At 53.8% G+C, this 12,762-nt stretch overlaps 1 protein-coding gene across 6 annotated transcripts in view; it reads left to right on the top strand.

Annotated features, from left to right (window-relative positions):
- The window catches only part of PMEPA1 (prostate transmembrane protein, androgen induced 1), a 63,196-nt gene that overhangs the window by 12,276 nt on the left and 38,158 nt on the right, over positions 1-12,762 (top strand). The window contains exon 1 of one of the 6 annotated variants that reach the window (XM_025399352.1): positions 8,080-8,705. The exons of the other annotated variants lie outside the window; for them this stretch is intronic. Within the exon in view, the coding sequence (XP_025255137.1) occupies positions 8,681-8,705 (25 nt within the window). The 5' untranslated portion in view covers positions 8,080-8,680. Of the gene's footprint in view, positions 1-8,079; positions 8,706-12,762 lie in introns of those variants that run through there. 6 annotated transcript variants of the gene reach the window in all.

Here is a 12,762-nt window from a genome sequence, read left to right on the forward strand (position 1 = left end):
AGCCCGTGGGGTGATTCATCCCAGAGGCCACACTTCCTTTAGGGAGGCTCAGAATTTGCATGGGGCCATAGCAAACGCCTTTCTTCATTCCCCTGAGTTATGCAGCAGGTAACGGAACTTCGATCTGAAACACTTCGTGGATGTCAGTTGAGAGATGGCGTGAGAGTTGGATTATGGTCAGTGATGTGCTTCAGACTCCCAGAGAAGGGAGAATCTCAATGTCCTCTTACGGCTGCTACATTTAAGGAAGAAAAAATAAAAGTTAATACAGAGACTTTTGCCAAGTCTGTGTGTGTGTATATCTATATGTACGTGCTCACGTCTTAGGATTTCTGCAAGGTCCGGAACAGCTTTTTCCAGAAGAAGGTGGAAAGTGAAGCCAGGGAACTTCGCGCAGGTCTGGGAACCCTGCAGGAACTTGGTGCCTGCCCCGCCTGTTCCGCAGATTCCCCTCACCGGGCTGAGCTGATGTCTGTAGCTGGCCAGAGCTCTAATTGCCTTCCTAAAAACAATTTAGTCGGTAATAATTCTATAAACCTCTGAATCAACTTTGCGCAAACACCCTGAGTAATTTCTTTGTTCTTTTCTTTCTACTTTGTAATTGGTGTCTGTAAAAGCCAAAGGTTTGGTCTTGCGGAAGGCGTGATTCATTTATTGGTGTCTGTGCCTCCTCGTTATTGAGTCATTTCAGATGCCATCTCAGTGAGCCAGGGCTGATTCATATGGAGCTGAGCTTAGAAGCCAATAGGGTCACGGCCATAGGAGGAAACTGGTTTTCTAATCTATTTATGATAGGGGAGAAAGAGGCGGGTGTATTGAAATGATGGAGAGGGTGTCATTACATGGGTGAATATAACCGATGAAATAACACCAACCAGCTTTTAAACACCACTCCATTTGCTGCTGTTGATTGTTAGGATAGATCGCAGCTCAATGCACTCCTATCTCGGGTGTATCTCTCCCTGTGTTTATGGATCTTGATCTCTGAGCAGGCTGACACGGGAGGCTGACACGGGAGGGATACCCCCGCCAAACCTGGAGGGACGTTTCAAGTCATAAGCCACAGATGCAAAGAATGTTGCCTCTTTAAAAAATGTATCAGCTGGACCTACCATGAAACACATGTTTAAATGTTTAGGCTCACGTGTAAGGGAGCCTCTGCCCCATTTCCCACTCATTTCTCCAACAATGACAATTATTAGATGTTTGCGGTTGTTAGTTCTCTGCATTATTCTCCAAACTGTGAACTTACACATGGTGCCACTTATTTTGCCTGATTTTATTAGTTGTTTTGGCCCTGAATTGTCACTGTCCTCCCATCTAGAGGGTAATCAGAGTTGCTTGCCACATGGCCCAGAGGTGTAATTATGAGTCCAAATTCCAACTGTCCATATAAATCTAGGCTCTGCCTGCAAGGGGAATATTTCTTCCTGCCATGCTTTCCTCTGGTTTGTTCCCCATCTGCATAGCTGCACTGCATCCTCCACTCTGCATCGGGGAACAAGGGCCTGTCTCAGGTAGTTTTGAATCTCCAGCTTCTAGCTCAGGACCAAGTGCAAAGCATTCCATTGGTGTCTGTCTAGCTGCTGGCTGGATGGCTATGAGAAAGTTCACTGGAGGAGAAATTTGCCAGTAACCCTGTAGAATCCAGCCAGTATTTATTGAGCTGTCTGGTGACTTTCAAAGTATAGATGAGGGATGTTGAGTGCACGGCATTCGATCGGCATCCCCCATTTGCTGCCCATAGCAGACATTGCTAATCAATTGCACCCTCCATCCTTGCTGGGCTCAGATCCTCACCGAGGTGGTACTCCCAGTGCCTGCTCCCAGTCGGGGTTCAGAGAGGGCTCAAGTGATGACACCTGTTGGCCATCGGGATGTGGATGATCCTTATGGAGAAAACTGGAAGTTGTGCGGACAAACAGCTGACTAAAAGACTAGTGGGGGCTGCAGAAATCCTGGTGCATGCAGCCACCAGGACCAACTCCCATCTGCTCCTCCTTGTCACCCTGTGTGAGTCCCAAGGCAGTTCCTTCCATGAGTTCTACGGACATTCCCCACCTGTGGATGGCCTAGCCCCACACTTCACCTGCCATGTAGCGGGGACCTTCCAGCACTTTAGTGAAGCAGCATCCAAGTGTGACTCCAAGAGCAAGGCTCCCCAAAGAGCATGACTGCCCGGAGTAAGCGTTATCCTTGGTTCCTTGACAGTATGTTATTTTTCTTTTTTTAAAATCAAGGGTGAAAACGGAAATATGCACAGAGACCTCCATTTTCTCTTGCCAGCCTTTCTACACAAAAGTCCTGAGCTCTGCTCTTCGAGGCATTCCCTTTCACTCTAGTGAGAATGAGCTCTGGATCCTTTTCCCAGAATAGACTCAGGGGGGAATTGAGGGTGGGGTTCAGGAACAAAAACAAGAAAGGGGAGAATCTGGGAAGCAGTTAGTATTTAGGGAATGAACCTGACACCCAACAACTTTATCTCCTTGATTGTGTTTCTGGGTTCTTGCCTGTGACATCGTGGCGTTTTGAACCCTAGTGATTCCTACTGACAGTGGCTCAGGTGCTCACTGAGCACTTTGCACACTCTGTCTCATTCATCCTCATGGCAACCCCGTCGCGTGGAGGAGGAGGAGCTGAGTCATTTGCCAGGGATTGCCCAGCACACCACAGAGCAGGGTTTGAACTTGGGCTGCAGTGTCTTGGCACAGAATGGGAGGGAGAGTCACAGAGAAGCAGGACCACTGGCCAGCCCATGGTCAAAGGGGAAAGTTCTGGACACAAGGTTTTCCTGGCATTCCTGGAGCCCCAGGGGCGCCCGGGCTCATACCTCTTTCTTCCTGAAGCCTGTGCCTCACTCGGCTAGGCAGGGATGAGCCCACCTTCCCCTGAGCCTCAGAACCGCGTGTCTCTTGGTTTAAGGGATGGGCTGATTGGGGGCCTCTGCTGCTTCCTCCTCTCCTCCCATCCTCCACACACTTCCCTCCTTAGAAGTGTACCTACAGCGATCCCTTGGGCTCAGAGTGGGAGGGAGCAGAAATTGTCGGTAACAGGTTGCAGCTGAAGGGAGAAAGTGGTCCCTGTGACCAGTGGGGTGCCTGGGCAGGATCTGAGCTCCCCAGGAGGGGTGAGGAGAGAGTCCAGAGAACATCTGGACTGGAGGGACCCTCTCTAGCCTTCTTCAAAATGTGGTAGTTCTCAGTCCTGGCCGCATATTAACACCACCTGAGGGGCTGTGGCGGCACCCCAGACCCACTACCTCTGGGATGGGGCCTGGCCAGCTGGGTTTCCTAAAACCCCCCAAGTAATCGCAGGGTGTGGCAGAGTCAAGCCTGCTGAGCTGCCCCCAGCCCCAAGCTTGCAGATGGGTAAGTTGAGGTCTGGTGATGGGGGGGAGGAAACTCAGGCCACTTTTCAGCCACAAAATCCTTCTGGTGCTGATCAGAGGAGTACTGCTAGGCCAGGCATGGTGGCTCACGCCTGTAATTCCAATACTTTGGGATACAGGTTTTCACCATGTTGGCCAGGTTGGTCTTGAACTTCTGACCTCAAGTGATCTTCCCGTTTCAGCCTCCCAAAGATTACAGGCCACAGCGCCCGGCCAGGCCTGCAGTTTTAAGCAGGGCAGACGGATTGTGAAAGGGCCAAGCTGGGCTGGAGGTCTGATTCTCTAGCGGTGAAATGCCAGGTGCCTCTGTGGGGAAAACATTTTGTAACCTGAATCTGGGCCCATAACGGGTACCAGAGACCTGGGCGTCTGTCCTAGCCCCGGCCAGGGGGCCCAGGGTGGTGGCAGAGCCTTGGAGACTGGACAGACTCCAGCAGCTCTGGGGCTGGGTCAGCCCATCAGCCACTGATGCCAGCCGCGCTGGGCTCCAGCCCAGAGCCACCGCCTGCCGGCCTCACCTGGCCTGCATTCCTTTGTAGGGAACGAGGATGTGGGTGACCCCAGACGGGTATGAATCATGTCTTGGGGAGGTGGTTACTCAGAGGCGGCGAACACCGAGGCTGCCTTCCTCCCAAACAGCGTGGACCTCAGCGTGGAGCTTCGTGTCCTGGGCTTGGGGCATGGCTGCTGACGGGGGTGTTGGAAGAGCCTCGTTGGAGTGAGATGGGCTGACAGGCAGTGGTTCCTCTGCTCTCCACTCTAGCATGCTCTGAAGAAGAAAAAGAAAAGAGCAGTGTGGCTGCAGCACTGGGATGCCAGGTCAGTCACGGCAGCCTCACTTACCAGCTTTGTGGCTCTCAGGCCTGTTTTTCATCTAGAGACAGAAGTGCCGGGAAGCAGTCCTGACTTCCTCCTGTTGTGAGGGCAACATGGACCCCCGTACCCTTATTTCCCGAGTGCCTACCATGTGCCAGGCACAGCACCATATGCAACCCTGCGAGAGTTACTAGACCTGTCTTACATGGCGCTACATGCAACCCTCCAAGAGCTACTAGACCTGTTTTACAGATAAGGAGACTGAGGCTCAGAGGGCAGAAGTCAGTTGCCCAAGGGTGCATGACTCGTAATTGGCTCGGCTGGATGTGGAACCCGTTGCACCCACCTGTGTCGTAGCCACCCTCCCATGTCAGTTCTAAGAAATCTACAAACACAAAGCAAACGGTAGCCCATGAGAAAATTGGAGATGGCACGTAGATGAGCATTTAAAATGTAATAGTTCCATACTCACGTGAATGTATGTTAGGAAAAATATAACAAGTATATTGTCGATTTCATGAGTATTATTGCTTAACATCGGGTTAAGTAATAAGTAAATCAATTGAATATTTTCTTTCAGTTGAAAAGAAAAATATTGAAGAATTTTAATTCCTTTAATGGAGTACTTGGGTATGGCAAAAATCAGGAAGGCTGAGAGTGTCATCTGGGAGCTGTGTCCCAAGCCCCTCGTGGGTCTTTAATCAGCAGTTACAGATCCGCTGCTCCTCCTGCAGGATGGAAGCACTTTGTTATTTGGCCTTTGGAGGTCACCCAGCTATGTGAAGGTCAGGGGCAACTCGATTCTAATGAGATCAAGGTCACAGGGTCATGTTGCCCTCAGGAAAGTGGTAGATGGAGTTCTGTGGCCCTGCTGCAGGGCTGGGAGGTGGAGAGGTGTGGACGGAGAAGGACCTCCTGTCCTCACCTGCAGAGAAAGCTCAGAGATGCTCCCAGCTGGTGATGGGACTCCAGCCTGAATCTCAGCCTGCTGGTGATGATGGACAGGCCAGCACTTCCCTGGGTACTTCCTTGGTGCCCCGTCACCACCCAACACCTCACAAGGCTTGCAGAAGAGCCTGCTGAGACTCAAAGAGTGTCTGTATCCTGCCCCAGGTCACAGCTGTGTGGCATCCTGATCTCTGTGTATTTTTAACCAAGATCTCAGCGTTCTCTTTTTGTAATGGAAAAAAACCAAAAAACAAAAAACTCCATAATTTAATTGTTTTACAATGTCTGAAATGGGTGGATATTCTGCAGAATAGGTCTGTGACTTATTATCTAGCCTCCTCCTGTACCTTTTTAGCTCTGGGGAGAGGGAAAGACAATTGGAAGCAAGTGAAGAAAAGGGCTCAGGTGTGTCCCAGCCCCAGGCCTTGCAATTACACCTGCCGTGTGCTGGCCCCCACCTTCACCCAGTTACTGCTAGGAAAAGTCCCGGGGCGGGGAGGTGTTGGGGAGGTTCTGCTGCCTGTCTGGCTTGCGGTTTGGCAGACCTTCCTGGACGCAGGTCTCGGATCCTGGGCTTGGGTCTCATCCTACAAGAACTAGGGGGAAAGGTCGAGGAGGCAGCTCCCGAGCCCACTGGCTCTGACTTGTGTGGGGCAGGGAGGGCACCTGGCACTCTGTGCCTAGTCTCTCTGCTCATCCTGTGGGCCTGCCTCCTACCTGACTACCTGTCTAGGAATTTTTATTGCAGCCCACAGAGGCACTGCAGGTCGGCTGGAATGTGAGATCCTGGCCCTGGGAGGCGTGGGGTAGGCGGGCTTCAGACACAGCTCCTGGCTGCTGGGCAGGGACGCGGAGCGAGGTGGCCGCCCCCTGGCCTCCTCACAGCATGAGTGTGGACATCGTGGTTTTGCCGCCTCGGGACTTGTCTGGGTTTTGCCATGTTTCCTTATGCCCTGATTCTGCCAGCTTAATTCTGATGAGGTTTTGGTTTGACCACTTCCTGGGACACCTTGACCCAGAACAGGGATTGAGGTAAACAGTTGATTATGATGAGTTGTGAAAGCCAGAAAATAGTCCTAATACCAGCAGCACTTAGGCAGCCCCCCTATGCCCTGAGACATTGCTGAGTGCTGTCCTATAGTACAGAATCCTCCCACTTAGCCTGGCCAGGATCTCTGCCTTTTCTCTCCACAATGAAGAGTATCGAGGCAAGAGGAGGTGGATGGAGATTGCTCAGGCTCCAGGTGACCATGGCTTCCACAGGCCGCCCTGCCAGTGGCACCCGCTGGCATGGGGTGGGACAGCCACTTGGCCTCCTCTGCATCTGACAGCCTCAGCCCTCAAGGAATTAAATCCTCCTGGGGCCAAAAGTGGCCATGCTTGTGACCCCCCAGCCACAGGCCAGGTACAGACCTGGGCCCTTGGAAGGAGCAGTGGCCTGGCAGGGAGGGGCTTCGGGGGACCGGGCTCAGGAGTACTGGGTACCCTGGTCATGAGGTGGGAGCTTCAGTCCCCTGTCCCAGCCGCCCTGTGAGTTCCTGCCACCAGCCCTGACAGCCTAATGCTTACCTGCCCCCATGACTCTTCCCACACCTGGTGGGCTGTGCCTTGGTGCCTGCAGCTGCCGAAGTCCAGGTGAGGCCACACCCCCTCCATAGGGAGTGAGTGGTCACCACATAAGAGTGTCCTCCGGGTTGCATCTCCTCTATGAGCCTCTGTTTCTTCATCTGTGAAATGGGGATTGTAATAAGCACCCAGTACACAGGGGCATCGTAAGAATTAAATGAGACAGTTTTGGCAAGGGCTCAGCTCAGTCCCGGGTGCTTTGTAAATGCTCGAGAAACGCAGCCTGTTCTGTTAGTAAGACGTAGCCAGTACTCGGGGAGCGGTGGCTCTGTAAGCCCCGGGACCTACCCATGAAAAGGGAGAACAGGGTGGTGGGATGTGAAAAGTTGGGAGGCTCCTTGGGGAAGGAGATGTGAGAATGAGGCTTGCAGCGTGAGTAGGAGTTCTACCCAGGGGGAGGTTTCAGGAACCAGCCCCTCCCAGGCACACCCAGGGTTCTTTTCCCCCACTCTGCAGATGGAGGCGGTTGTTCAAGACCACACAGCGGGGGTGGCTCTGAAACAAGGGCTGCAGGCACCGGTGAGGTGGGTCTGAGCTCCCGTGAACATGAAATGGACACGGTCTGGACTGGGAGATGGTGCACCCGGCCCTAGCTCGCAGCGTCTTCCTCTGAGAGGGGTGAGAGTGAGGGTGAGGGTCCTGCCTCCCCTGTCTTATTCCCACCTCTACTGTGACCTGTGTAACCCCCAACAGCAGAGTAATGATTTTCTTCGGGGGAAAACGTTCTCCCTACCCCATCCTTGAGGAAACACAAAAGGAGATTTGGGGAGTCGGAGCTGGCATCAGCTCAGGGGAGAGGAGTGGTGCCAGTAGTGCCTGTCCCTGGGGCTGCTGCAGCCTGGGCACCTTCGCCCTCCTAGACTGGCCCAGAGACTGTTTGTGATTCGACTCTCAGTCAGTCTGGGGCCTTGGCTGGTCCTCGGTCTGTTCCTCCTCCTTCAGATCCCGCACAAGAACCCCTAGCGCAGCCCCTCTGCTGGAGGGACCTTCGGAAGAGTTGGGGAGAAGGAGACTCCCCTCATGCCATGTTAATGGGGGGGACACCAGAAGACTGGGTGGCATTTGCCATTTTGCACAATTAGGAACCTCACTAATGGGTAATTTTACTCAATATTTCACGCCATTCGTGAACTCGTCTGACACATTTATTGAGCACCTACTATGTGGTGGCCCTAGTGTTTTGGACGCACACAACCGTGAAAAAGACAGGCCAGCTCTAGCGTGGCAGACAGGAAATTGGCCAGAAAACCAATGACTGTAGAACAGCTTTTCAGAACTCCTGTAGGAAAAGACTGAGGGGCTGGTAGGGACGAGGAGAAGGCACCAGGACCAACTTTCTCTAACCCCACCTCTCTGGTAGCCCTGTAAGCAGGATCCCCAGGCCTCAGGGTGTAGAGGCATCAGCATTTATCAGGCACAGTTCTTCCCTCGGATGTGAGCTGAAATGGGGCGAGTGCAGGAACCTGCATGCTCACACATTTTCTCCCAGGAGGTGCAAGTTCCAGAATCCCCAGCCTCTGGATCCTCCCCGACTGGTGGGTGAGCAGTAGACGGCCAGGTTCCACCCCAGAGGTCCAGCAGGTGGGGGTCAGCTGGGCGGGTCACTTACAAAACTCAGAAGAAGCCAGATCTTCATCCCCAGTGAGTGTTTCCCAGGACAGAGCCCAAGCAGGAGAAGCGCAGGCTGGGGTGTGTGCCTGCTCTCCAGGCCCCTGCCACCTGTTTGCACATGACCCTGTACACCCCACATAGCAGTGGAGACCCCGCCTCCTGCTACAGTTAATTAACCTTTTTTGCTTCACAATAAAAATGCCATGGCTCTTCTGATTGTAAAAAGTGATATACACTCCTTATTTAACCAAAAATTCAAAGAATTTGATAAGTGACAGGCGAAAAGTCAAAATGCCTGCAATTCCAGCACATGGAGGTGAGTTTCTTCTATGGGGGATATTCTCAGGAGCATTTGCATGTGTAGTGCTGATGAAGGGTGGGTGGCAGTGGTGGGGGTGGGTGCAGGCACTGGGCCCAGCCCCGCCGGGTGGTCTGTGCCCCCAGCCGCTGCCCAGTGTCTCTTCCCTAAGGGGTGAGGTCAGAGGCTCACTTGGGGACTTTTCTGGACTCCCTGGCAGCCCAGCTGGCAAAGGCAGGGAGGGTTTCACATGGAGGCCCCCGGGCTGAAAGCCAGGCAGGTGGGAGGGTTAAATCTGGCAAGCTGTGCCTTCACCTAAGAGCCTCGTCCTCCGTATCCATAAAATGGGATGACACTGACAGTTCCTGCCTCATGGAGCTGAGGTGAGGAGTGCATTAGGTGTTGGGAGAAGCTCAGCAAACTCCCAGCACACAGTAAGTGCCCCGTGGACCTCGGCTGCTGCCGGGCGATGCAGCCTCTGGCCCCTGGGATCCACGTCAGCCTGAGCAGCGCTGTGTCCACATCCCTTCGCTATATGGAGCTGCTGAATCAGACTTTGATTCACAATTGAAGGCTTCTGCGGTCAAACATGTCTGAAAGGCCACAGCCTCTTTTTACAGACAGGTCCCTGAGACCCAGAGAGGGTGAGTAGGAGGCAGGAGCCACCTCCCCATGGTCTTGGGAGGCAGATGCAGGGCGGCCCCTGGGTCGCCTTGTCCCCCGCGCCAGGAATGTACTCGAAGCTTCTTAGCTGATCATCATGAGAAACAGCTATTTATGTGGGCACAGTTGTGAGAACTCTCCTTGAACTAGTTCCTTTAGCGACGGACAGAGGGGATTCCCCGAGTTTCATTTGGAGACTGTCCCGTCTTGGCACTGACCTAGGTCTGATTCCCGGTGCTGGGTCCGATGCTGGACTCCCCAGGAGGACCGGGGCAGTGTCTGATGCCACAGAGGTGGACCAGGCCAGAGCCACCCCTCACCTCGCCCCACTCCCCGACCGACCTTTCTGCCTGGGAAGGCCAGGCCTCTGTCCTGGTCACACAATACCCCCTTCTCACGTTCAGACTGGCGGTCTAGACACTCATGCTCCCTTTGTTCCGAAGGGTCAGGGGTTGGGGGAGGGCCCCAGAAAGTGGGATTTGGGCCGAGACAGAAGAGAGGGGGTGGGTGGCGTGAGGGGAAACTGGCTTCAAAGGAGACAGCCGGTTCTCCCTCCGCCTGCCCGGCGAGTGACCAGCCCTACCAACAAAACGTGCACCAATTTCTAACGATAGAGGCAGCTCCCAAACAGAAACGCGTTTTGAAACCCAATCAAGCTGACGCCCACTCGGGCCCATGCGCCCAGAGCTGTTTAGCTGACACCGTCTAAATAAAACCCCACAGCCTGTGCCAATAAGTCTGGGGCGGGCTGCCAGCCGGGATCGAAGGCCTGGAGGCAGCGCTCAGCCAGGTCTGAGCCAAAGAAACCCCTGGGGAAAGAGGCAGAATTCCCACCCCCACCCACTCAGGGCATGCTCACCATGCCTGGGTGCCCCATAAAGGGGAGGGCAGGCGGGAACATCCCTGAAGCCACCTTGTCCTCACAGCCGTTAGTGACAGGAAGCTCCAGGTGCTGCCCCAGGTGAGAGGCAGAATCTCCAGTTTGATTCTCTGGCTCTAGGCTTAGTTCTTGCCTAGCAAGGCCTGTACCTCTTTTAGCCTCATTCGCCTCATCTGTCAAATGTGGATGTGAGCGTTTGCCCTGATTCCTTAGGGAGAATGAATGTGAGGCTCTGCCTGGCAACAAGTTCCCTGCCTGGCAGCGTGAGGTCGACCACTGGGTGCTGAGGCTGATGATGTGGTCGTCATTCAGCCCTTGCTGCCGGCCGTGCTTTGTAGCTTCCTGATACTCTAACTCTGGGGTTCTCAACTGGCCCCTAGGGACATTGGCAGTGTCTGGAGACTTTTTGGTTATCACAACCTGGGGTATGGAGGAAGTGCCCACCCCATAGGCATCTAGTGGGTGGAGGCCAGGGATGCAACTCAACAGCCTGCAGTGCCCATGCCAGCCCACCCCACCCCAAAAAGAAGTGTCTGCTTCCTAAGGTCAGGCAGATGGAAGTTGAGGAACCCTGATTTAACTCAGTCCAGGCCCCAGACACCCCCTCTCCAACTTGCTCTTGCTCCTCCATAATTGCTCACATGAGGCTGGACAGAAAACGGCTGCACTGACCTGAGCAGGAAAAATGGAGACATCTTGGAATGGGGAGAAACACTCAGGTGCCCGCTCCCCTGGGGAATTCAAAGCTGGTGGAGGCTGAGCTGAGGCCTTCCTGAGATGAAGGCTGAGCCGAGGCCGTCCTGAGGTGAGAGCTGAGCTGAGGCCGTCCCTAGATGGAGTCTGAGCTGAGGCTGTCCCGAGGTGAGGGTAGAGGTGGCAGAGAGGCCTGAACCACCTGGCCTGACCTTATGGTGCTCACTGTGAGAGGGGAAGAGGGAAACACACTGAACCCAGGGTGGATGCAATGTCAGGACCCGATCGAGACGCAGGGTCAGACTTATGTCCCTGGGCAGGGAATCCATAGACTAGAGAGAGCTCACGGCTCAGGAGCCCTGCCGGAGACCCTTGTGGGCTGGCAATGAGTTTGGGCAAGCTTGGGTCAGCTTGGAGTTGAGAAGGGCAGGCCAAGCAGGGCCCTGTGGCACAGGTGCAGAGGCCGGACGTTGCTGTGGGTATTTCTGGTGACTCCTGGAGCCCAGCTGTGTCAGTTGCTCCCAGAATGCCCCTGATCTTGTCCTTCTGGATTTCTCATCTCTCCTCTGAATACTTTATCCTTTCTTTTCAGGTCAACTACCCCATGACTATGTTTGGGGAAGAGTTGGCCAAAAAAGTTGTATTTGCCTGATAGAGCCTTCCTGGTGCAGTGGGGAGAGGAAGCTCCTGGAGGCAGGGCTGGGCTCTTTGAGAAGGAGTGTGGCAATTGATTAGTAATGTCTGCCATGGTTGCCAGCAGGGAGTGGCTGTAGGTATGTGTAGGGGAAGTCATACATGCAAAAAGCACCTGGGTTCTTTCCTGACCTGGTTGGGTTGCTGTGGATAAGCCATGTCCCCTCTGGCCTTGGGGTCCCTCTGTTAAATGGCAATGCTGAGTCAGTGGCTTCTGGGTCACTTCACTGATGTGCTATCTTGTGGAGCTTTGGACCAGCCACAGCCACAGGTTCCCCCAGGCACAGGAGATCACCTGGAGAAGAAGGAAGTTGCTCAGTTGAACCCCTTAACGGAAAAAGAACATTGCTCCATGTCTTGAGCTCATTCCTCCGCATTGGCAGATCCCTTCTAGAACCTACACATCTATGTCTGGGGCAGAACCAGAGGCTGTGCCCACAGATGGCAGAGCTCGTGGGCTGCTTGCTGCAAGAGGAGTGAAGATTAGGAACAATTTAAAAGCAATTATTAAAAATGAGAGTGCAGAAACCAAAATCAGAAATGGGGGAAAACTCTTCAGTCCTCTGACATAACCCATCACCCTTTTGGGGGGCTGCTGTAAGGACCAGCTGGAGAGGTCCTCTGGTTGTATCTCCCTGGTGCACTGTCCCCGCAGGATTAGTGTAGACACCTGTTTTTGGTGGGGATCCTAAGCCTGACCATGGTTTTGTTTGTGGGGTGTCTGCTGCGGGTCCAGCACTGAGCTCCACTCTCTTGCGTGCACTACCATCTCCTCTTCGTTGCATGGGATTGAGGCAGGTACTTCTGGTCACCCCATCTCACAGGTGAGGGCCTCGAGGCCCAGAGACGGGGAAGGGGCCTGCCCAGGGCCTCGCTGTTGAAAGAGGCCAGTGGATGCTGTGCCAGTGGCTGGTTAGTGGGTTAAATGCATCAGGACATTTAATCCTCACAATAGCCCTTCAGGACAGGTGATTGAGACCGCATTTCACAGCTGGGTAAACTAAGGCTCAGGGAGGTGATTTCCCTTCGACCACACAGCCTGAAGGTGGTAGAGAGGGGCTTTGCCCGATTCCAGCATCTGGGCTTTACAACATTTGAGAGAGAAGAAGGAATGAAGGGAGGGCAGGAAGGAGAGCAGACCAGTCT

Source organism: Theropithecus gelada, chromosome 10, assembly GCF_003255815.1.
Source record: "Theropithecus gelada isolate Dixy chromosome 10, Tgel_1.0, whole genome shotgun sequence".
NCBI lineage: Eukaryota > Metazoa > Chordata > Mammalia > Primates > Cercopithecidae > Theropithecus > Theropithecus gelada.